Here is a 25,053-nt window from a genome sequence, read left to right as displayed (position 1 = left end):
TGGATTTATGGTTGATTTTTATTTTAAGTAATAGAATGCGTAAAAAGAAGAAACAGGCATTTATGAGAGCAGACATACCCAGTCTTTAATTCCGTACCTCAGATATTAAATGCATTGGAATGTTGGACGAGGGTGAAATGTGCCAGCCTCTCTGATGCTTGGCTCACCCTGTGGTAGTTCCTGCATGATTTCACTCCTGCATTGGGTGTACGTATATACCTGTGGGTGTACTGTTTCATGTATATCTGTAATAAGCTTCTACTAAATTGAAGCTTTAGTCAACCAAAATATTCCCTGCACTTAAAATTATTTTAAATTATTTTAGTTATCTCGTTCGTTATAGAAAAATACAGATAATCAAAATTTTAAACATTTGTCATTTTTAATACCTGCTTTAAAATTTTAGAGTCTTTTTTCCCCAAGTTTTCCAGGTGTGAGGGTATGTATACAATTTTTATTTTACAGAAATAGGATCCTACTGTACATACCTCTGGGTAGTGTTTTTCACTTAATATATGGCTGAACTTCTTTCTAGGTCGGATGTGTTCAGTATAATATGGGTGTAAAGATATGGGCTCTTATGCGAGACTCTCAGGATGTCAGTCCCACCGGTTCCACTGTCTCCTCTGCAACATGGGGAGGCATTATTCCTGTCCCACAGAGTTGTTCAGGTGGGCCATCCGTGTACAGTTCCATGGCACAGTAACTGGCCTGTGGCAGACTTTTGGCACATGTGGCCCCATCCCATATTCTGATGCGCCTCCTGTAAGGTCCCAGATGAGAATTCCTGCTAAAAGGAGTCCCTGGTGGGAATGTGTTATTTCCACTTGTATTTCTTTCATTTTCATGGGGGGCAGGAAAAATATCAGGCATTTATATTGTATTTAATCATTTCACAGCTTTCCATTGTATTAATATATCATTATTATTTTAAGTAGCCCCAGGTCGCTGGACAGTCATTGTTTCCTCCTTTTCCTTATTATAGTCAATGTTGGAATCAACCGTGCATATCTTTGAAAAGGAAAAGATTGTTAGTGGTAAACAAAAGAAGGGTAATGTGAGATGTGATTGGATTGTCATGTAAAAAATAAAACTTATCCAGCAAAGATTTCTCTCTCCTTGTAATCATTGTGAAATTTCCTATTTCAACTATATCTTAATTAATTTTTGGTATTTCTTTTTAAAATTGCCTTATATATTTTTAAAATCAAAGGGTAATACTTTTTAATACTTGGTTGAAAAGTCAAATGATACACAAAGGCTATAATGAAAAGTGATTTTCTCTTGTCCAACCTCTTCTCACTCTAGGCTATTCCCTAGTGGTAAACCTTTTATTTTTTTCTTCACTATTTATTTTGGCAGTTATCTCCAAATTTTACAATAATTATTTTAGTCTTTCTAGGCTTTTTAATTCTAGACATTGTCTTGACTTCTAGGACAATCCAAATATGTTCATTCATCAGATATTAGGAAGTGTCTACTATGTATCAGGTACTGTTTTAGGGATTGTCATGGTGTATAAATTTCTTTTTATATATCATTAGATTCAATTTGCTAACATTTTGTTGAGGATTTTTACATCTATGTTTATGAGAGATATTGGTCTGTCATTTCTTTTTCTTGTATTTTTCTTCTTTTGTTTTGATATAAGGGTAATGCTGGTCTCAAAGAATGAATTAGGAAGTGTTTCTTTTCCAGTCTAATGGAGGAGATTGTAGAGAATTGATATACTTCCTTAAATGTTTGGTAGAATTCACCAGCAGTCTTGGTGCTATTGTTTTGTAAGATTATTAATTATTGATTCAATCTCTTAATAGATACAGGCTTATTCAGATTGTCTATTTTTCTGTGAGTTTTGGCAGATTGTCTTTCAAGGCATTGGTCCATTTTATTTAAGTTACCAAGTGTGTGGACATAGAGTTGTTTATAGTATTCCTTTATTTTCCTTTTAATGCTCATGGGATCTGTAGTGATGTCCTTTTCATTTCTCATAATAATTTGTGTCATCTCTCTTTTTCTTAGTTAGCCTGGCTAAAGCCTTATTGATTTTATCGATCTTTTTAAAGACCAGCTTTTGGGTTCATTGTTTTTCTTCTCTATTGATTTTCCGTTTTCAATTTCATTGATTTATACTTTAATTTTTATTATTTTTCCTTCTTTTTACTTTGGATTTTATTTGCTCTTCTTTTACTATTTTACTACTGTGGAAGTTTAGATGATTAGTTTTAGATCTTTTTTAATATACACTTTTAATAATATAAATTGCCTTCTAAGCACTGCTTTTGCTCCATTTCACAAATTTTGATAAGTTGTATTTTTATTTTCATTTAGTTCAAAATATTTTAAAATTTTTCTTGAGATTTATTCTTGATCTAAGTATTATTTAGAAGTTTGTTGTTTAATCTCCAAGTTTTTTGAGATTTTCCAGCTATCATTTTGTTATTAGTAAAATTTAATTCCATTATGGTCTGAGAGTGTACATTGTACAATTTCTATTTTTTTAAATACATTGTGTTTTATGTCCCAGAATGTGGTCTACCTTGGTGTAGGTTCCGTTTGAGCTTGAGAAAGTATATTCTGCTGTTGGATGCAGTAGTTTGTAGATATCAGTTATATCCAGCTGATTGATGGTGCTGTTGTATTCACCTATATCCTTACTGATATTTTGCCTGCTATCTTTTTATTTCTGATAGTGGTGTTGAAGTCTCCAACTATAATAGTGGACTCATCTATTTCTCCTTGCAGTTCTATCAGTTTTTGCCTCGCATATTTTGTTGCTCTTGTTAAGCATATACACATTAGGAACTGTTTCGCCTTCCTGCAGAATTGACTCCTTTATCATCATGTGATGCCTCTATCCTTCATAATTTTTCTTGTTACGAAGTCCGAAGTCTGCTGTGTCTGAAATTAACATAGCTACTTCACCTTTCTTTGATTAGTGTTAGCATGGTACATCTTTAATCATTTACTTCTAATCTATATGTGTCTTTATATTTAAAGTGGGTTTCTTGTAGACAACACGTGGTTTGGTCTTTTTTTTTTTCTTTTTCTTTTTTTTTGATCCACTCTGACAATCTCTGCCTTTTATTTGCTGTATTTAGACCATTGCCATTTAAAGTGGCAGTGGTCTTTATTTTTTGTTCCTCTTTTTTATCTTTCACTCTTTGTTGCCATTTGTGGTTTTAATTGATCATTTTATATGATACCATTTTCTTTCTTATCAGTTATGCTTCTTTTTTCATTTTTAAATGATCACCTTAGAGTTTGCAATATTCTTTTATAACCAACCCTAGGCCACTTTCAAATAACACTATATCACTTCGCAGTAGTTTAAATTTACTTTTACTTATTCCTTTTCTAATGCACATATCCTCACGCTCAGAGATTCTTTCCACAGCTGAGTCCAGTCTACTAATAAGCCCACCAAAGACGTCCTTCATTTGTAACAACGTTTTTGATCTCTAGCATTTCATCTTGATTCTTTCTTAGAATTTACATCTCTCTGCTTATATTACCCATCTGTTCTTGCACATTGTTTACTTTTTCCATTAGAGCCCTTAGCTTATTAATCATAGTTGTTTTAAATTCCTGGTCTGATACTTGCAACATTCCTGCCATATCTGACTCTGGTTCTGATGCTTTTCCTATCTCTTCAGACTGTGGTTTTTGACTTTCAGTATGCCTTGGAATATTTTTTGTTTAAAGCCCGACATGATATACTGGATGAAAGGAACTCTTGTAAATAGGCCTTTAGCGATACGGTGGTAAGGTATCGGGGGAGAGGAGATACTCTGTGGTGCTGTGATTAGATAGCAGTCTTTTCCTGAGCCTGTGCCCCTGGGCTGTGACCTTCACATGTGCTTTTCAGTCCCCTACCCTTCCTGCCGCCTGCCGTAGGTGGGATGGGATGGCTGGAGAGAGTACATTTGGGTATTTCCCTTCCCCTATGGTACTTACTCTCTGATAAAACCCCAATAATTTAGGCTCTGGTTATTGTCTTCTGAGGCCAGGAGTTACCATGGACAGAATGCTCTGGCATATTTCAAAATGGTTATTTTCTTCCTCTTCCAACTGGAAACCCAAGGGGATTTTTTATATGATCTTCACTGTGAGAACCTGGTAGAGATCCAGGAGGTAAAATTTACAAAAGTGTTGTGTTAGAGGGTGGTTGGGGGAGGTGCCTAGAGTTAACTCACTTTTCCACACTTAGCCTTTAACAATTTGTCAATTACAGTTCAGATTTTCCTGTTCCTAGTACTGGTTCCATGGAGGTTTTTGCTCAGGTCAGTTGTGATTTTCGGTATCCACCTGTCTCTCTAATTTTGGGGCAAGCAGTTTGCCCAGTGACCTCATTTTTCTGTCAGATGAGAAGAGTCGTTGATTTTCATTTTGATTAGCTTTTTATTCTTACAATGGAGTGGTGAATACATGCTGAAACCAAAACTGGAGGTTATAATGAGTTTTAAAATGTAAGATTGGTAAATAGAAATCTTGGAGATTTCTATTGCTTTTCTTTTTTAATTCTTATAGCGTCTGTCTTTGCTGACTCCTTGTTACAGATTCTCATTTTGGTGTTATACATCTGTATGATGTGAATCTTTTAAAATTTATTGAGACCTACATTATGTCCTACATTGACCATAAAAATAAAACGGCCAGTTATTTTACTGGTAAAATGAGTTTACTCAGGAATAGCAGAGAATCGCAATTCTAGACAAACACTCTATAACAAAAGCTATGGACAAGTCCAGTAAACAAAGAAGAGGAATTTTACTTTATAGAGAAAAATGAGGAAGTTTGGAAGGGGATGCTTTGAATGAAAGTCTGTTGGCAGAGAGTGAGAGTTTAGGGTGGTAATGGTTTCTCATTTACTGAATTTGATGGTTCCCATTGGCTAGGCTTGTTGCTGGGCAAGGAGAAAATCTTCATTCCTCATGCTGGGGTAGTAAAATAGAGACACTTCCAGTTGGGACTGCAAGGTATGTTTCTTCCTTTTGGGATCTGTAATTGATGCTTCTTCCTGTTGAGGTGTATAATTGAGGTCAAGTGGTAGGGCATATGAGAGCTCCCCCTTCACGCCTCCCGATTACATTTTAAATGAGGTTTCCTTTATTTATTTTTACACCCAGAATATGGTCTCTCTTGGAAAATATTCTGTGTGTACTTGACAAGAATATGTATTCGGCTGTTGTTGGGTTGAGTGTTATATAAATGTCAATTAAGTCATATTGGTTGATAGTGTTTATATCTTCTCAGTCTTTATTGATACTCTGTCAGCTGTTCTATCAGCTGTTGAGAGAGTAGTGTTGAGATCTCTAGCTACATAATTGTTTTACTTATTTCTATCAGTTTAATCAGTTTTCACTTCATAGATTTTAAACCTCTGTTACTTAGGAACGTAAAGGTTTAGAATTTTTATGTCCTTTTAAAAAATTATTATTTAAAAATAATTTTTATTTTTCAATTACAGTTGACATACAGTATTATATTAGTTTCAGGTGTACAACATAGCGATTAGACATTTATATAACTTACGAAGTGATCACCCAAATTAATCTACTACCATCCGACACCAAACATAGTTATTACACGATTAATGACTATATTCCTTATACTCTACATCCCCATGACTAATTTATAACTACCATCCTACCAACCCTCTTCCCGTCTGGCAACCATTGACATGTTCTCTGTATCTATGAGTTTGTTCCTATTTTGTTTGTGTTATTTTGTTTTTTTAGATTCCACATATAAGTGAAATCATATGGTATATGTCTTTTTCTGTCAGACTTATTTCATGCAGCATAATACCCTCTAAGTCCATCCATGTTGTTGCAGATGGCAATACTTCATTCTTTTTCATGGCTGAGTAATACACCATTGTATATATGTACTACTTTTTTATCAGTTCATCTATTGATGGACACTTAGATTGCTTCCATATCTTGGCTATTATAAATAATGCTTCAGTGAACATAGGGATACATATGTCTTCTCAAATTAGTGTTTGGGTTTCTTTGGGAAAATACCCAGAGCTGAAATTAGTGTGTCCTTCTTTGTCTCTTGTTATAGTCTTTGTTTTAAAGTCCATTTTGTCTAGTATAAGTATTGCTACCCCAGCTTTTTTGTTTGTTTCAATTTTCATGAATTCTTTTTCATTTCTTTACGTTCAGTCTGTGTATCTTTCAGTCTAAAGTGGGTCTCTTGTAGGCACCACATGTAAGGGTCTTGTTATCTTATCCATTCAGCCACCCAGTGTCTTTTCATTGGAACAGTTACTCCATTTACATGTAAAGTAATTGATAGATCTGTAGTTATTGCCATTTTACTATTAATTTTTAAATCTTTTTTTTTTTTTTCTTCAAGAAGTCCCTTTAACATTTCCTGTAATACTGGTTTTGTGGTGATGAACTCTTTTGACTATCTCATGTCTCGGAAGCTCTTTATTCTCCTTAATTTTCGAATGATAGCTTTGCTGGGTAGAGTAGTCTTGGTTGGTCTGAATATTTATTCAGTTGTGTCTGGCAGTTGATGCTGGCTTTTGGCTAGGACCTCAACCTTGGCTGTCATCTGAAATACCTATAGTGGCCTTCCCATGTAGTTGCTTGGGCTACCCCATAACATGATGGCTGAGTTTCAGGAGTGGCCATCCAGAAGAGCAAGTCATAGTACATGGCATTTTTGCAGTCTAGCTTTAGAAGTCACATAACGCCACTTCTGTCCTTTTTTACAAGCTCACCCAGATTCACGGGAAAGGAATAAAGAGCCCAGCTCTCAATGGGAGAAGTGTCAGGTCACATTGTCACCATGTGTGTTGGGAGACCTGTTATGGCCCTCTTCGAAAATAGAGTATGTCGATTTGGGAAAGTAAATTATGTTTAATTCTTAGTAAGCCATTAAAGGAATTTTTAAAGCATTTTTTTATGATAAGTGTTGAAACAAGAATTTTAAATTTAATTCCCTCAAGTAAAGTTTAATACAAAACTCTATTCCATAATAATTTCATGTATTAACGTTTTATGATGGTACTTTTCTGTTGTCTCTTTTTTCTTATTTTCTATTTTTAATAACACTTTTTAAGATCACTTTTTTAATCACTATTTTTATTTTGCAGATAAAACTATAAAATGTGAAATGGATTCATTGAGAGGTTCACCTAAAAACATATCTGAAAAAAAACAACAGGGTGTCTCATTAAAAGATATAAATAAGGTTGTATTTTTAAATGTCCATTAAATATAAAGTTAATATAATGTTAATTTTTGGATATTCTCCTTTAAAATATACTGGGAACCAAAAACATATTTTCTGTCAAAAAATCATTGGTTAATTTGATTCATGAAAAAATATAGTTTGAATGTTTATTCTTTTTCAAAAAAATAAGATAACTCCAGCTCCCCTCTTGTCACACCCTTGTTCTTGGCCTTGCGGCCTCTCTACAAAATCAGGTATTCTCGTTTTAACAAGAGTGTGAAAATCTGGGATTATGAGACCCTAATAGTTAAGTTCAAGTCTGACCTATTCCTCCAGTCCCTTTGACAAGAGATGTGAGAGTCATTATAGGACATTTCAAATACTGATTATCTGAAATGCCATCTGCCTACTATTTGGACACTTCAATTTAGTGGTTATTGCAAAGGTATAATCACCCAGCTTTCCAGTTTTTTGTCTCTCTATAACTTTGTTGCCTGAAAAGTATCTGGATGATTGTTTTTGAGAATAATTTCTGTGGAATTTTGATTCCTCAAGAATATATATCTTGCTAGCATACATATTCTTTCTGGAAATTTTTTTTTACAGTGTGTTGAATCTTCAGTGTATTGGCCAACAAAAAGAGGCATAACCATATATGCTGATCCAGATATACCAGCAACCAGGTACGATTTGAAAATTCAGTGTAATTGACTAGAAACTTAAGTGTTATATTGTCTTATACAGTATTCTATAAGACCGATGATAGGAAAGAGTTCAATTTCCAAAAAGGGCTGGCCTCATAAATTTTGGTTAAACATATATTAATTTCTGGTAGTCAGTAGGAAAGAGGGGCTGTATTGTCTAATGAATTGTTGCTTTTGAGAAATTGTTCTTTTTTTATTGGGGTAATAGATGGTCTTCCTTTCAGCTTGGTAGTTTGGTAGTTTTTGATAAGCATATACAGCCAGGTTTTCACTCCCTCTCGGCAAGCACCAGAACTGTCAAAATGGTTTTTATACTTAAAGGGCTCAGCTTCAGTTCTCACATAGATTTGCTGATGTAGAACAACTTATTCCGTAATGGTACTTTTAAAATTTTCTTCCAGTGAATAAAGATATTTTCAAGATTGGGGTAAATAGGTTTAGAAATTTTAATAAATGTTTTTTCTATTTCTAGTGCTTTACGCCAGAAGTCAAATGAGAAACCACTTAGATTGGCTGAGAAGAAAGAATACAATGAAAAGAATGGCTGTGTGAAGTATGAATTTTTTCTTGAACTAAATTTTTTATTGCAATAATTGTAATAGAATTTACATATCATGTCATTAATTTTAAACATGCATCCCCATTAAAAAAAAAAAATATATATATATATACACACACAGTGTCTTCTGTAGGCTTTAAAGTTTTAGTTTTTTTCTTTTGCATTTACATAGAGTATATTTTTCTGTTTAAAGCTCTATTTTGCTCTAAATAGTCATTTTCTATCTCCCTTTTTTGATTTTCTTTGTGAAGTAAACAATTTTATGAAACAAATTAGATATAGTTGATCATTTGAAATTGTTGATTTTCTGTGGGTTGGTGTTTGCTTTCTTCCAAGTTTTCTGGTGTTAAATAGGTTTATCACCTGCTGGAGAAAATATTTGCAGTGTGGAACTTGGGGATTTTTTTTTTTTGTACTGCCAGATTCACAAAGTATGTACTTACGAGTTGTTAACGATGGAGTAATAACTTCATTTTATACTTGTTTAATCCTATTTTGAAGATTTCTTATCATGCCAGCCTAAAATCACTCTTGCATTCCAAATGCCTGTGGCCGCTCTGAAGCCACCACAGTGACAAAGAGTTTCAGACAGTTCACAAGTGGGTAGGTCGTGCTATATCTACTAATTGGCTCGGGCTGATTTAGGCTGCCCAGCTTCCCAGAGGCCACGCTGTGGCCCCGTAATGTCCTTTCACCTCACAGTGGTTCTCAAGGGTGGTGGTTCTGCAAATTAGTTGTAATTTTGATGTGGTCGTGGGAGGAGGTGAGCGCAGCATTTTCTACTTTGCCATCTTGACTGGAACTTCAGGAGCTCCTCACAGTGTTCTAGGGCCAGGGGTTTTCAGGGCTGCCATGGAGCCCACAGATACGGGGTGGCACCTGGATTGACATCCTTCTCCCAGGGTATCCCTCCACCTTACTACCTGAAAGCTGCGATGCTACAAGTGGTTCTCTTCCTTGGAACAAAAGACCTTGCATTATTCATGTAACTCATTTCTTTTCTTCTATTACATTAGAGTATCACTTAAATTCACCCTGAGATAACTTTTATTTTTATATTAGAAGTTTGTATCTTATTTCCTACTTGGTCAAATGCCCTTTACTTAGAACCAACCAATTAAACTACACTGTCAGCCCGTGGGTTCCAGTGAGCTTTGAAGTGTTCACGATTAAATAGCAAAGAATGGAGGAGGCAGTGGGTTTCTTAGAAACACGACGACCTGGTGATCATGCAGTCGTCCACCTTCTTCAGAGCAGGTGGTTCTAGGTTTGGCAGCGCTGTGTCCACATCCTGGAGCCTTGGCTGGGTGGGACAAGCATGTGACTGGCATGACCAATGTAGCCCTTGCATCATGGTAAAGCAAAAGAGAATGAGCAGTAATTTCATAGCTGTGACTTAGGATATGCAGTTCACTTTTCTTCTTTCAAGGAAGAATTAAAATAGTAGCTCAATTGAAGAACCGTGAACTGTTTCTTCCCTTCTTATTGTCCTTTTAACTATTTTACAGATTATTACAGTTTTTAAATCCTGATCCTTTGAGAGCTGATGGAATCTCTGATTTGCAGCAGGTATTACAACCCTAAAAAAAGAAAACTCTTTTAATTTACTCTTTAAATTCCTCTCCTTCCTCCCTTTAAATTTGAGATTAGAAGAGAAACCCCTTCACTTGGGGACTTCACCTGAAGACTCTCTTTTAGAAATTATCCAGTAAATTATTGCTTTAGAGAAATTGTTCTTTTTTTATTGGGGTAATAGGTGATTTTCCTTTCATTTGGTAGTTTGGGTGGTTTTTGATAATCATATACACCTAGGTTTTTACATTGAAATCAAACTCTTGTATTTCGTTCATTCCCATAAAGTTCTCGGTATTCTGTGCTGATGCGGGGTGGAGGTGTCTAACACATGTGTCCTCTAGTTGCAGAAGCTGCAGCCGGGCACACGGCAGCCCTTCGCACTGCTCCGGAACAGGATTGAGCCTTGCTTATCCATTGACACGTCGCCGCTCTCGGCAGACCTGAAAAAGGTAAATGTGCTCCTAAAACTGAACTCCAGAAAGAATACGGACCTGCCCCTAACGTAGAAGGATTTTTAATTAACACTTCTAAGGTTGCAATTGTATAATTTCTTTGCTTTTGAAGTTCTCTTTTCAGCTTTTAATATTAAATTTTTATTTATTCTTAAGTCCAAGTTAACTTCTCACTAAGCGAATAATTCTTTTGTGGAGAAACCATTGTATAACTTTAAGTGCTTTTCTGAAATAAGTTTTCAGATACACCTTTGGAAGGGTGCTTGGAAGGAACAAATTACCTGGGCAATTATACTTTCTAGCATCTTTTTCAAAAAATTGCTTTATTGACCTGAGTCAGTTGATCATACATGTTTATCTACTTCCTTCTTGATGTATGTTTAAAAAAACTACTTTAAAATATTTTTCTTAAAAAAGAAAGAACCACACGGATGACTAGAATAAGAGTAAAGTCTTTAGAGGACAAGAGCTTTCCACAGGCTTTTAGGAGATGGAAAACCGGCAGCACAGCATGGCTGACTTTCCAAGGAAGGAGTGAAGTGGGTGCGGGTCGTGAACTTCCCTACCCTGTTGCCTGAATATCCACAGCCAGTGTCTCAGGAAGGAGATTGGAGGCTCTTTTTGGAGAAACCGAACGGCCCTAGAGAACTTTAAATGATGCGGTTTGGAATTCTCCTAGTAAAAATGTCTGCTTGCTGCCCTGTCTTCGTGCAGTGATGTGACTCTCACCTGCCGATGACCTTTGCCCTACCCCCAGGTCTGCCAGTCAGCTTTTAGTGTCTTTCCTCAACGGGAACACAATGTCAGGGATTGTTAGACATCTGAGGAAAGCTCTCACCCATAAGAAAAAAAAAGAGCAAAAGATACTCCAAGGGAAACGATGTAGGGAGTAGAAGAAAACATTAGAAAATAAATCTCTTCAGAGAAGAGATATATATCGCATGTATTTAACAATAACAGTACTGTTGAAAAAGATAAAAAAAGGTTCTTGGAAATTTAAAATGTTCTAGAAATGAAAATCAATAGCAGATTTGAGACATGGAATAAAAGCTGTGAGACAGTGGAACAGAAAGACAAAGAGGTGGAAATAGAGGGTAAAGAAGAATTGGAGGTCCAATATCCGAAATGGGATTTCTAGAAGGAAAAGATGGAAGAGGGCAAAAAGTTCTGAGAAGAATAACACATGAATGATTTGTAGACTTAATGGCTATAACTCCAGATTAAGAGAGTTCACCTAACACAGGTCCAGCACAACTGAGGGCCGAGGTAGTAGATATGTTGGTGTGAAGCATCTAAGCCGGAGGGTTTCAGAGGTGATGAATGCTTCCAGAGAGAAGAGACTGGCCCCACGTGCTTGATCAGGAGTCAGAATGGCTTCAGACTTCTCCACAGGAACACCAGCGGAGCATGCATCGACTCCAAAATTCGAAGGAAAATTTATTTTTAACCTCGAAGTCTATATTCAAGCTATCAGTCAAGTGTGAGGGTAGAATGAAGACATTTTCAGACTTTCAGAGTCTCCGATTTACTCCCTCTGTACCTTTTGTCAAGAAGGTGCTGAAATATGTTCTTCACCAATATAAGAAGGTAAACAGGAAGAAGATGACGTGAGTTGCAGATGAAAGGACGGTGGTGCAGGAAGATCCCAGGATGACAGCTGCACGCCAGGTGCAGAGAGGAGTCAGTTTCGATGGCAGTGTGGTTCAGGGTATGGGGAGGAGGACTTCACTGAGATAATGGTGCTGATGAGGTTAGATTTTTGGAAGATAGTTACCAATGTGGCTGAAGAATTCCTCTCTGTTGGAACATCTGGGAGGTTTTAGTGACAGTCACATAGAAAAATAAGCAAATAAAGCCATGTTTTTAAAAAGCTGATATACCAGCAGATTATCAGAAGGAGAAGAAGTCACGTCCTTGCTCTGGTGAGCTTTAAGCACCTGATTGGTCAGTGGACCGCCTGTTGGATCCTTTTAATTTGGAGTCCAGAAAAGCAGGAGTTTGATGCCAGAAAAGATTCAGTGAAACTTATAAAGTTAGATCTTGGAAAATATCAGACTGAGTGATGGATACTTGTTGTTGGGGTAAATGAGCAATGAGATGGGTTTTTTATTAGTTTCCTATACTTTATTATGGTTTTTTGGTTGTTGATGTTTTGTAGGCTCTTCAAAGAAATAAGTTTCTGGGACCTAACCACACTGAATCTTACTCTTGGCCTCCCATAGCACGTGGCTGTGACGTGGTCGTCATTTCTCAGTGTGGAAATGACCCTTTGTTGTACCTTCCACCAGTGCTTACGATTTTGCAAACAGGGGGCTGCTACAAGTCATTACCAAGTAGAAACGGAGTAAGTTGAAGACAGTTTTGTTTTGCAACAAAATGGATTAAATGCTTATTTTTAAATTTTACACCTAACTTTTGGTAAAGGTTAGGTTACATTACTCACCTAGTTTCCAGACTGGTAGGACAGAAACCATCCTATTAGAAACTTTTAGCACAGTCATCAGTTCTCTTACACTGATTCTCACCTTGACCCCCAGTTGTGGGCCATCTGCTGAGTCAAGAGAGTCCTGGGTTTTAGAAATGAATATATAGTTTATAACAGTATATCACTGATTTATCTAATCGTCATAGTGACCCTGTGAGATGGTTGAGCCGTTTATTCTTTTCACCATTTTATAGATGAGAAAATTAAACTCATGAAAAGTTACTGGTTTAAATTTGTAAGAGCTGACAAGTGTGACGAGGTAGTGGGATTAGAATTTAGGTTTTCTGTCATCTTGTCCCATATTCTTTCACATATTTTCGTAGCACCTCACACTGTTTTATCATCCTACTTTAGTTTTCCCATGTGTAAGAGTCCGAAAATAGCTGAGAAAGATGATGGGAAGGAGAGAAATGGGGTGTGAAGACCAAATGATGATGGGGTAGTGACATCTGCTTTGCTGGGTTTTGACCGTTAGGTGAACTAATGTATATAAGGCCTCTGTCTCAGATCCTGTCCCAAAGGACACACTACAGATGGTTCTGCCACTCATTATAAGATGAAAAATAGCAGCACAAAGAGACACTTAGAACTGCATTTTAAAAAAGATACTAGTTTGTTTTCCTAATTATACTGTGTAGGTTAATGGTTTTCCTTTGGAAATCTGCATTGGCTAAGTTATTTATTGATTTAATAAAACTAAATGGATACATTTATATCCCTCAATTCGTTAGCAGCCGACCCCTGTTGATGAGATGCAGCCCGTGTTAAGATAGAACCCTGGCTGGGTCAGAAAAGGATGTCCAGGTCTTGCCTCTTGTGTCCACTCTACTTTCTCTCCATCTCCGTGGTCAGCCTGCTTTTAGGCCTGACGCCTAGAAGCTAGCGCTCACCTGGATCTGCATAAAGGAAAGAGGAGACTCATTCTTGTTTCCAGTTACTGATGGAGGTGTTTAGGAGGCTGTTTGGCAGGCAGCGTATCTTCAGGACATGTCTGTGGCAAGGGGAGGGCAGGGTTCAGGTGGCGCTATTGGAAACTTAGTCTCCTAAGGAAGAGATGTTACCTTTTTAAAGCCCCTGTTCAGGAAGCAGTTAGTTCATCCTTGGGCTTAGGAGCAGGAGATCTAGAGCCAGACTGCCTGGCTTCAAATCCTGTTGCTACCCTGTGTGAGCTGTGCAGCCTTGGGGAATTGACTTCACCTCTCTGTGCCTCAGATGCCTCATCTGTGCAATGAGGTAGTAATAGGTCCTATCCTGTAAGAGTGTTTTTAAGACGAAATGAATTCATATTTTTGAAGCGCTTAGTTTAAGCCCTAGGAAGCTCCGAGACAATGCGTCTAAATCCATGTTAATGAAATTATATTTTAGCTTTTCTGACCTATGTAATGGTGATGATAAAGATTTATGTAAAGCCCTCCTTGTGCTTACTCTGTACAGAAGATGTTCTGCAAGCTTCACCTATGCTATGTTCGATTCCTAACTTTTGTACAAAATTATGTGAATTTATTTGTCTTTACAGCCTCTTGCAGTCATCGTGTGTCCTGGGTGGAAAAAGGCCCAATTTATTTTTGAATTATTGGGAAACTATAGCACGTCCTCCAGGCCTCTTCATCCTGTGTTATTAACAATTGGACTCCACAAAGATGAAGCCAAAAATATGAAGCTTCCGAGGGGGTGTAAGCATCCTTCCGAGCTGTTTGGTTTTCCCTGCAGAACACAGTGGAACGCTGCCCAGACAGGCCTGGGAGCTGCAGATGGCATGGGCTGTGTAGGCGCCTCTGGTGGTCACTTGTCCACCTGTCCTTGTCAGTTACGGACGGGTATAGGTGATGAAGGTTTGATCTTGGCTTACATTTGCGAGAAATGAGAAAACTACATGATTTCATTCATTTATCAGCTATCTACTGAGCACCTACTGTTTTGTTAGATGTTGACTAAAACCCTCCCTGTCTTCTAGGAGTGCAAAACCTGGTGGGAGCCCAAGTGTTTAATCAGATAATGACAGGGGTTGTTAGCCCAGGCAGGCAAACCTCTTGCCTCACCCACCTGAGTAAGGAAAACAGCTTTTTGTTTTACTAGAAGGCATTTCTAGAAAGTATGTGGAATCTTAGCAAAGGAAATGTTAGAAAAACATAGGAAATCTAAAATGTTAATTGATTTTTTTTTTTCTTTTAAAATGTAGGTGATGTAATTGTTACAACACCACATAGCCTCGTGAGACTTCTCAAGTATCAAAGCTTGTTATTTCTTAGGCTCTGTCACCTCATTTTGGATGAGGTGGAAGTATTATTCTTCGAAGCTAATGAACAAGTAAGTATGGCATTTATTTAGATGTTATTCCTCCTCAGAAATGTATATAATAAAGTCTTCACTGCTTGTAGGAGTCAAGAAGCCGATAATCTAAAAAGTTTTCCCTTTAGCTTCTGTGATTAAGAAGAGAATGTTTTTCTGAAAATTTCTTCCCAGCGTTAAAGTCCTCTTTGAAGAACAAAACTTCTTTCCTAGGGAGGTTTTCTAAAATATTTAATTAATACTTTTCCGATTAAGAAAGCAATAATTTCTATTTTAGAAAATTTCAGAAATAGAGAAGAGTACTTTTTGAAAAACCCCAACATTCATAATCTTTCACTCAGAGGTAATCACTGTTTCTATTTGGGAGTGTTTCCTTCTTTTTTATAATTCCTGTGTCTCTTGACATATATTTAACAATATCAGGACCTTACTTTATGTACTAATTTGTAACTCGAATTTTTTAGTAAACAGCATTGTATCATTACTATTCTACATGATTACTACCAGCTTTACGGTATTGAACCCTGTGGACATAATATCATTTATTTTATAGTCGTCTCATTTTTAGATATTTAGCATCATTTGCGTGTGTGTCTAAAGCACATACATCTTTTTTGCACGTTTCCCTTAGAATAAGTTCCTGGAAAGGGGATCAAAGACTGTGAATTCTTATACGGCATTTGTTGGAAGCAGTGTAACAGGATGACCAAGAGCATTCATTTGGGAGCCACCGGTGATGGCCCCAGGTTCAAGTCTAACCTTTTTTACTTACTGACTGTATGGGCCTGAGCAGGGTTTCTGAACACCTCTAAAATCTCAGTTCTTATTTGCAAACTAACATCTGGAGTACTGCATTGCACAGTTGCCTTTCTGAAAGAGTGGACTAATTTACACTCCCATAGGCAGTGTGCCGCCACACCACACACCCTGCTCCCCCTGGCAGTAGGAGGCCTCAGTCCAGCTTTCTTTTCCAGTCTAATTATTCACCATGGCATCTGATTAGTTTAATCTGTATTTCCTTGATTACTTATTAAGTGGAGCATGAATTCATGCTGGCCATTTGTACCCATTCTTCTGTGAGCTGCTTGTTTATTCCTTTGTTTATTTTCTGTGGGTGGGATCATCATTTTCTAATCAATTTATAGAAATTTTTGTATAAGGATATTAATCCTTCGTTAGATGTTACTCATATTTACCCAGATGTTTATGTTTTAATTTTGCTTATTCTTAACCTTTTTTCCTTTGTAGCTTTTTCCTTTCCTTTTATGTTTATAAAGGCCTTCCCCACTCTGAAAGCAAACAATATATAATCCTTTACCTTTTATGTTCTATCAAACTAATTATTATTCTCTTTTGAGATGAAAATGAAGTTATTTATACTAATTTTTTAGATGTTTGCCATATTAGATAACTTTAAAAAAAATATCGAAGTTGAAGAAAGGGAATCTGCGCCACATCAGGTTGTTGCAGTTGGCGTCCGTTGGAACAGACAGATAGATCATTTAATCAGAGAGTTCATGAGTGACCCCTACATTGTGATCACAGCCATGGAGGAGGCCGCTCTCTATGGCAGTGTCCAACAGGTAATGAGTCATGCGTGTGTGCGTGGGGGGAACTGATGAACACAAGCAAGTAACCTTTGTTTCATGGCTTAATGTTAAAGGATTATAGTTTTAATTTCATACACAAACTTGTAATATGTATTTAAATTTATATTGGTTTCCTATACATTATTTTTTACTAAAATCATAACTGACCTCTGGAGCACCTTGAATGTTTTTAAAATCACATTGTTTCTGTATTTCATTATCAGGTGGTACACCTTTGCCTAGAAAGTGAAAAAACCTCTACTTTACTCCAAACTCTTGATTTCATTCCAAGTCAGGCACAAAAGACCTTGATCTTCACCTCTTCTGTAGCCGAAACCGAAATAGTATGGAAGGTGAGCCCTTCCACACATAAAACCTTTGTACTGTTTGTTTAAACTATGATTGAATCTTGAGAGTCATCAGATAATTACTGGTAGTAAAAAAAAAAATCTAACGGGAAATGAAATTTACAAGTTCATCGTCAGTCGGAATGGGCTCTACTGCAAAGTACTGGTGTCAGTAAAAAAGGAAAGCAGTAGGCCCGACGTTGAGGGCAGGGGCCAAGTAGATGGGACAAGCCTTTCATTGACTCGACTCGAATGTCCCCCGGGGGGAGCAGTGCTATGTATTTTGTTATTGCAGAGCTATGTATTTTGTTACTGCTATGTATTTTGTTATTCCGCTTCGTGCAGAAATGCCGCCACGTTCAGCACCCTCTATTTAAGAAAATAGAGACGATAACACTGAATATCATCATGTAGCCAGAAAAGCCAAATAAATTGACTGGAGATTTACTTAATCTAATTGTGTATAAATTAATGCTAAAATGTAGAAATGAGGCCAAATACAAAATCAAATATAAGAATCAGTAGCACATTCATATTCCAGCAGTAATGAACTAGCAGGTGTGGTGAAAGAGCCCCCATTGACAGCACCATAAACTTGATGTATATGTGTACATTTACAGTTGACCTTTGAACAACATGGGGTTGAACTGCGTAAGTCCACTTATACGTGAATTTTTTCCAATAAATACAGTTAGTACTCTAAGTGTATTTTCCTTATGACTTTCTTAATAACATGTTCTTTTATCTAGCTTACTTTATTGTAAGAACTGTATTCTGTATTCTGTATCCTGTGATATAATACGTATATACAAAATGTGTTAATTGACTGTATGTTTACTGCTAAGTCTTCCAGTCACCAGTAGACTACAAGGAGTTAAGTTTTTGGAGAGTCAAAAGTTATAGGAGAATTTTCGACTGCATGGAGAGGGAGATTAGCACCCCTAATCCCTGCGTTGCTCAAGAGTCAACTGTATGTACAGCTGTCTGTATATGTATGTGTACACACACACACACACACACACACACACACACACACATATATACATGCAAATGTATAAACACATATGTGCATGTATATGAAAAGGCAGGAAAATAGTTTTAGCAAAATAATGTTTGTTTCTCTTGAGCAAGTTTTTAGATATAAACTATAGAACTTTGGAAATATATTTATTTAAATTAATAATCATCTCGTTCTTAGAATTATTTGATCAGTGAGATAATAAACCTCACAGGTAATTTTAAATGGTTTATATTGATGATTATTGACAGAACAAGTTATGTTCTTGACTCTAAACTGGCCTCTTGGTTTCATCTTTAGGTAGTAGAAAGCAGTTCAGTATTTTGCTTGAAAATGCATAAAGAGATGGTTTTTAATTTAAAAAGTGTTTTAGAACAGTGGAAGAAGAAGTTAAGTTCTGGATCTCACATTGTATTAGGTAAGTGTTTTAATTGCTACTTATATTTAGAGAAGGCTGAGTTAATAGAAATCATGTCTTTAATTCATTTATATATTTCATCTCCAGATTTATCATTTCCCAGATTTATTAGTAATCTTAATTTCAAAATGAAAATTAACCTCCACTAAGATTTTGATGTTGAGGTGGATCTAGGTGCCCCCCAGGGTTCTCAGATCAGTAGGCAGCAACCCCTTGTCTAGACAGTCTCCCTGAAGTTCCAGCGTGGGGATCACTGTGGTAATGATAAAAGATGCCATACACGATTGTTAAATTTAATATTAGAAATGTAGAACTCTAAATGTAAACAATAAGTGTAAAATATGGACAGTCTAGATTTGTAATAAGAGAGGTCTTTTTGTTTGTTTGTTTTTTTATCGCCTGCTGCACCTGGTCTTCCTAGATGGTCTCCCATCCAAGTACTAACCAGGTCCGACCCTGCTTAGTTCCCAGATCAGACGAGATCGGGGCACGTTCAAGGTGTCATGGCCATAGCCTAAAAGAGGCGTTTTTTTTAAGCTAATAGGGAGACTGCTTTTCTCTGGAATTTAGTCACTGGGCTGTCAACAGTTTTGGGGAAAAAATGGGAAAGAAGTCTCTTTGCATCTAGAAAGTAAAATGAAATAAAGGAGTGTATTGAGGTGTGGTTGCTTGAATTACTTGGAAGAGTAAGTGCAGTAAAGCTCCAGCTTCATTTGAAATTGTCGGAATCCTTTTCCCCAGCTTTAACTGATGACTGCATACCACTCTTGGCCATCACTGATGCCACGTGTGTGATTCACTTCAGCTTTCCTTCCTCACCCAAAATTTTTGGTGGACGCTTATATTGCATGTCTGATCATTTTCAGAGTTTAAAGGAACAGGTTTGATTCATTTTTATTATCTTTTACTATTCCGCTGGCATTTTCCGTGTAATGACAAATTCGGAGTCCACAAAGTTTTTTCATTGAGACTGATATGGATGATCCACTTCCTTTATTCACCCCCAATTTTAAGGGTTCTCCTGCGGAACAGGGAGATAAAAAAACCAAATCTGTCTTGCTGCTGACGGAGAGAAACGCATGCCATGCGGTTGGGATCCTGCGCTACTTGGAGAGAGCAGATGCCAAGATTCCCTCCGAGCTGTATGAGTTCACTGCAGGGGTTCTGGAAGCCAAGGAAGACCAAAAAGCCAGAAGGCCTCTTTGTCCCTATCTTAAGGCTTTTGGGTTTTGCAAGTAAGCCAGTCACCTTTTTTTTTTTATAGTCGAGATATACAGTAAAGTGCATGGGTGAGCAGTTTAAAGCTTGATGAATTGTTACAGATGTGTGCATCCATGTGGACCACCACCCAACTCTTAGGGAGCACCCTAGAAATCCCCTCATGCTCCTTTCCAATTTGCCCTTCCTCCAGAAGTAACCACATTCCTGATACCTATTAATTTTGCTTGTTTTTGAACTTCATATTCAACCTAGTGTCTGTGACGTTCATCTACATTGTTGTGTGCATCAGTATTTTATTTATTTGTTTGTTTATTAGCGGCTCGGTATTCCACTGTGTGAATATATCACAGTGTATGTATCCATTCTTCTGTTGATGGGACCTGTTGGTTGTTTCCACTTTTAGCTATTATATATGAAGCTGCTCTGAACATTATTGTGCCTGTCTTTTTGTGGAAATATAAACCTATTTCTCTTGGGTATATACTTTGGAGTGGAATTTCTGGGTCACGAGATAAGCACATGTTTAACTTTTCCAAAGTGGTTGGCCATTTTGTGCTTTAATCAGTAGTGTATGAGAGCGTTTGAGTTGCTCCATATCCTTTGTATTCTGGGATGTGGCAGTAATCCATTGTGATTAATGATGTTGAATGTCTCTTTGTATGTTTCTAGGGCATTTGACCATCTTCTTTCTGTGAAGTGCTTGTTCAGATCTTTTGCCCATTTTTTAAATAGGGTGTTTATCTTTTTTTTTTTATTGGTTTGTAGGATTAATTTATTAATTCTAGATATAAGTGCTTTGTCACATAAATGCATTGAGAACATCTTCCAGTCTTGTGGCTTGCCTTTTCACTCTTTTAATAATCTTTTGATGAACAGACATTTTAAATTTTGATGAAATATTTTATGGCTACCGCTTTTTGTGTCCTTATGCAAGAAATACTTGTCTGTAGGTCACGAAGATATCTTCTGTATATTCTTCTAGAAGCTTTATAGTTTCAGCTTTCACATTTAGGCATATAATGCATATTGAATTAGTTTTCGTGTATACTGTGAGATACAGGGCACAGTTTACTTTCTTCCAAATGATAACACTTGCTTCAGCATCATTTATTTAAAACACTTTGTTCTCACTTCCTTTAATATAAACCAGATGATAGTGTATGTGGTCCATTTGTGGACTCTTTCTGTTACGTTGGTCTATTTCTCTGTCCCTACCAGTTCTGTACTTTTCTTAAGTACCATAGCGCATATTATAGCGAGTCTTGGAATCTGGTATGTAAGTCCTCCAACTTTGCTTTCCTTTAAGGTTGTTTCGGCTATTTGAAATCGATTACATCTCCCTATGCATTTTAGAACAGGCTTGTAAATTTTTTCAGCAACTCAGCTGGGATTTTGGTAGCAACTGCATTGATTCTGTAAATCAGTTTGGAGGACACATATATCTTAACAGTCCTGGGGACCCTGTTCCAGATGCAGACACAGTGCTAGTACCTGGCATTTGGATGGCTGAGACTGGGCAGTAGCTGTCTGCTGTGCATCTGTTGGATTGAATTTAATTTTAAGATAACTGTTGATGTTTACTTTTTAAAGTTATGTTACATTAAACAGATTATTATCAGCAGTTTCCATTATGCCTTTAAATAGAATGTCGACTTCTGTACCCGAAGCTCGAACTGTTTCTCAGTTTGGGTTAAGGAATGGCTTCTGGTTTGGAGGTTAATTGGCCTTTGTCGTGGGTTACGGTAATATTCTGATTCAGAGTCTTTATTCTGGAAGTACATTTTGTATTGCATTTGAGAATGTCTAGAGATAATGAAATAACTCCTTAAGTTTATTCAGCGTTAATTAAATTTTAGGATCCTTTTCCACTTATTTACGCATTGTTAATGTCATCTGAAATATTTAATATGGTAACTTTATAAAGTGATTCACAGAGAAGTTCTGTGATTTCAATTTCAGATTTTTTTCTGGTTTTAAAATCCAGTTACTTTTTTTCAGAGACAAAAGAATCTGTCCTGATAGACACCATATTAATCCAGAAATAGACATGCCAAGGAAATTATCCAACCAAGCTCTACCAGTGTTTGGATACATTAAAGTAAGTTCTGTTAAAGATCTTTTGGGACGTGGTTCCATAGTGTAGTGGTTAGCACGTCTGCTTTACACACAGAAGGTCCAGGGTTTGCACCCCAGTAGAGCCACTATCCACGATCTACAGCCATGCCACCCTGAACAAGCCTGATGTCTGATCTTGTGAAGCTAAGCAGGGTCGAGCCTGGTTAGTACCTGGGTGGGAGACCACCTAGAAAGACCAGATGCTATAGGCATAAATAAGAAGAAAAGAAAAAGATCTTTTGTCAAATGATAAATGCTCATTTTAGTGAACTTATTTTTTAAGCAGCAGAATTGTTGTTGTAGGATGTAATTATGACTTCCGGCGGTCAGTAATAATGTACCACCAATAATCCAACATCAGGCACTGATCCTTGTGAGGCCTCCAGTTTATTTAGAAAACAAAGATCAAATTGGGGAAGTGGATGAACCCCTTCAATGATTTGGGGATTCTTTGTTATATTTTCAGAAAGTTGTTTTTTTTTTGGGTGGGGGGACTATTAAAAATGATGCAGCAATTACATGAACCCTTTCAGAACATCCTTGATTATTTCTTTGAGGAGAATTCTGAGTAGCAGATAGAATTGCTGAGTTGAGTTTGTTACTTTCTTTTTTGACTCCTTTTTATTACTTTCTTCCTTCCTTTTTGAGTTCGATTGTTCTGCTTTTCACCTTCCCTTTCCCTGAAGGTAGATCTGTTGTATTCGTTCTTGCTTGTGCAACTTCTTGCGTGGCCGTGCTGTACTGGTTTCCTGGGACTGCTGTAACAAGTACTATAGACCGGGTGACTTAAAACAACACAGATTTATTCTCTCACAGTTCTGGAAGCCAGAAGTTCAAAATCAGGGTGTCTGCAGGGCTGTGGTCCATCGACTCTAGAGGACAGTCCCTTCCTTCCCCTGGGGTTGGCTCCAGGTGTTTGTTGGCACGTCTTAGCTTGTGGCCACATCACTCCAGTATCTGCCCCCGTCTTCACATCACCTTCTCCTCTTCTCTGTCTTACAAGGGACACTTCTCCCTGGATACAAAGCCCACCCAGGTGATTTATCTGGAGATACTTAATTACATCTGCAAAGACCTTTTTTCTAAATAAGGTCATAGTCACAGGTCCTGGGAGTAACACATGGACATGCCTTTTTGGAGGGCCACCTCCATTTCATTACTGAAATGATTTTTTTGCTTTCATTTCTAATCCTTTCCTGAGCTCCGTCACCTCATTTGTAAGTTTTTCTAGCTGTTGTTTTATATAATATATCATTTTCTTAATTAACAAACTAAAACAGCTTGTTTTTAAATTGAAGATTACAGTTTTTTGGTCCTTTTGGTGGATACCTCTTTGTAGTGGCTTTCGTTGCCTGTTGGGACCGATATTCTCCTTATTCTCTTTTTTATTATTATAATTTAATACGGGATTTGATCCTGGTACTTTGCTCTTGATCATATTTAGATAAAATTCATTTTCTTTACATTTTAGAAGGAAGTGCGGGTCAGGGTAACTTTGCTAATTTCACAGAGTTCCCATTTCTGTTGTTTTCATGTCTTGTTAAAAAAAATGGAGACACAGTTTCTGAGATTTTTGAGATTTCCTGTCTCTTCTCCCTTTATCTTGCCCTTCTCTTCATCTCTGATGTCCCTGGATAAACAGTGTTGGAATTTCACAGGCACAGCAGCCTTCACCCACCACTGGAGTAGATGGAAGCCTTCCTGCTGTCAGCTGCTCTTGTCACACTGGCCCACCATGCTTTCAGCGAATGCCTATTGCCTCATGGGGAGTTCTGCTCTTAGGTCCTGCCTCCCTCTGCTGCTTCCTGCACAGACAGTGATACCATGCAGGTCTTGTGATGTGGGTGGTTTTTGCTCATCTGTTTTTCTATCGTTGTTCAAATTAATAGGTTTTATTTTATTTACAGTTTTAGGTTTTTAGAAAAATTGAACAGAAGATAGAGAGTTCCCTTATACACCTCCATCTCCCCCACACACACACAATTCTATTATTAGCATCTTGCATTAGTGTGGTATATGTTTGGCGATTGATGAGCCAATATTAATACATTATTATTAACTAAAGTCCATAGTTTACATGAAGGTTCACTTCTTGTAGTGTACATTCTATGGGTTTTGCCAAATGCATAGACACATATCCACTATTACGCTATCACATAGAATGTGATAGCTTGACTGCCCTAAAAGTCCAGTGTTCCATATAGTTGGAATCATACAGTGTACGTAGGCTTTTTGAACTAACTTCTTTTTATTTAGCAGTATGCACTTAAGATTCCTCAGTGTCTTTTTGTGGCTCAGTAGATCATTTCTTTTTATCATTGAATGTACTAGAGTTTGTTTTGTTTATCCATTCACATATTGAAGGTTGCTTTCAAGCTTTGGCAATTATAAATAAAGCTACTGTGAATATAATGTGTAGTTTTTTGTGTAGACATAAGTTTTCAACTCATTTGGGTAAATACGGAAGAGTGCGATTGCCACACTATTTTTGGAAGGAGTGTAACATTTTGCATTCCCACGAGCAATGAATGAGTTTCTGCTGCTCTACATTCTCACCAGCAATTGATATTGTCAGCATTTTGGCTTTTAGCCCTCTTAATAGGTGTGGATTGGTATCCTGTTTTGATTTGCATTTCCCTGATGACATATGATGATGAGTATCTTTTCATATTCTTATTTGGAACCTGTATATATTTTTGGTGAGGTATAAGTTCAGGTTTTTACCCATTTTTAAAATCTGGTTGTATTTTTTTTTTTAATGTTTAAATATTTTTTAAAATAATTTTTTATCTTTAATTTATAGTTGGTGTACAATATTGTATTGGTTTCAGGTATATATCACAGTGATTAGACATTTATATAATTTCAGAAATAATCACCCTGGTTAGTACCCATCTGACACCATACATAGTTATTACAACATCATCGACTGTATTCCCTATGCTATATTTTACATCCCCATGATTATTTTATAACTACCAATTTATACCTCTTAATCCCTTCTCTCTTTCACTCGTATCCCCCCGCACAACCTCCCTCCTATCTGCAACCATCAAAACGTTCTCTATATCTGAGTTCGTTTCTGTT

General features: G+C 37.0%; 1 protein-coding gene across 3 annotated transcripts in view; it reads left to right on the top strand.

The window, feature by feature from the left end:
- The window catches only part of TDRD12 (tudor domain containing 12), a 67,087-nt gene that overhangs the window by 21,821 nt on the left and 20,213 nt on the right, over nucleotides 1–25,053 (top strand). For 2 of the 3 annotated variants that reach the window (XM_039888612.1, XM_039888611.1), the window contains 14 exons: nucleotides 7,115–7,212; nucleotides 7,801–7,877; nucleotides 8,371–8,451; nucleotides 9,966–10,026; nucleotides 10,374–10,481; nucleotides 12,643–12,828; nucleotides 14,486–14,642; nucleotides 15,149–15,276; nucleotides 16,650–16,841; nucleotides 17,072–17,200; nucleotides 18,513–18,630; nucleotides 19,372–19,511; nucleotides 19,645–19,865; nucleotides 21,850–21,949. In XM_039888612.1, coding sequence (XP_039744546.1) covers nucleotides 7,115–7,212; nucleotides 7,801–7,877; nucleotides 8,371–8,451; nucleotides 9,966–10,026; nucleotides 10,374–10,481; nucleotides 12,643–12,828; nucleotides 14,486–14,642; nucleotides 15,149–15,276; nucleotides 16,650–16,841; nucleotides 17,072–17,200; nucleotides 18,513–18,630; nucleotides 19,372–19,511; nucleotides 19,645–19,865; nucleotides 21,850–21,949 — 1,796 coding nt within the window. Of the gene's footprint in view, nucleotides 1–7,114; nucleotides 7,213–7,800; nucleotides 7,878–8,370; nucleotides 8,452–9,965; nucleotides 10,027–10,373; nucleotides 10,482–12,642; nucleotides 12,829–14,485; nucleotides 14,802–14,923; nucleotides 15,017–15,148; nucleotides 15,277–16,649; nucleotides 16,842–17,071; nucleotides 17,201–18,512; nucleotides 18,631–19,371; nucleotides 19,512–19,644; nucleotides 19,866–21,849; nucleotides 21,950–25,053 lie in introns of all 3 variants that reach the window. The other variant, XM_039888610.1, reaches the window with a different exon arrangement.

Source organism: Pteropus medius, unplaced genomic scaffold (assembly GCF_902729225.1).
Source record: "Pteropus medius unplaced genomic scaffold, Ma_sr-lr_union100, whole genome shotgun sequence".
NCBI lineage: Eukaryota > Metazoa > Chordata > Mammalia > Chiroptera > Pteropodidae > Pteropus > Pteropus medius.
The sequence above is the reverse complement of the archived record's forward strand: the minus strand, read 5'-3'. Positions and strand labels throughout refer to the sequence as shown.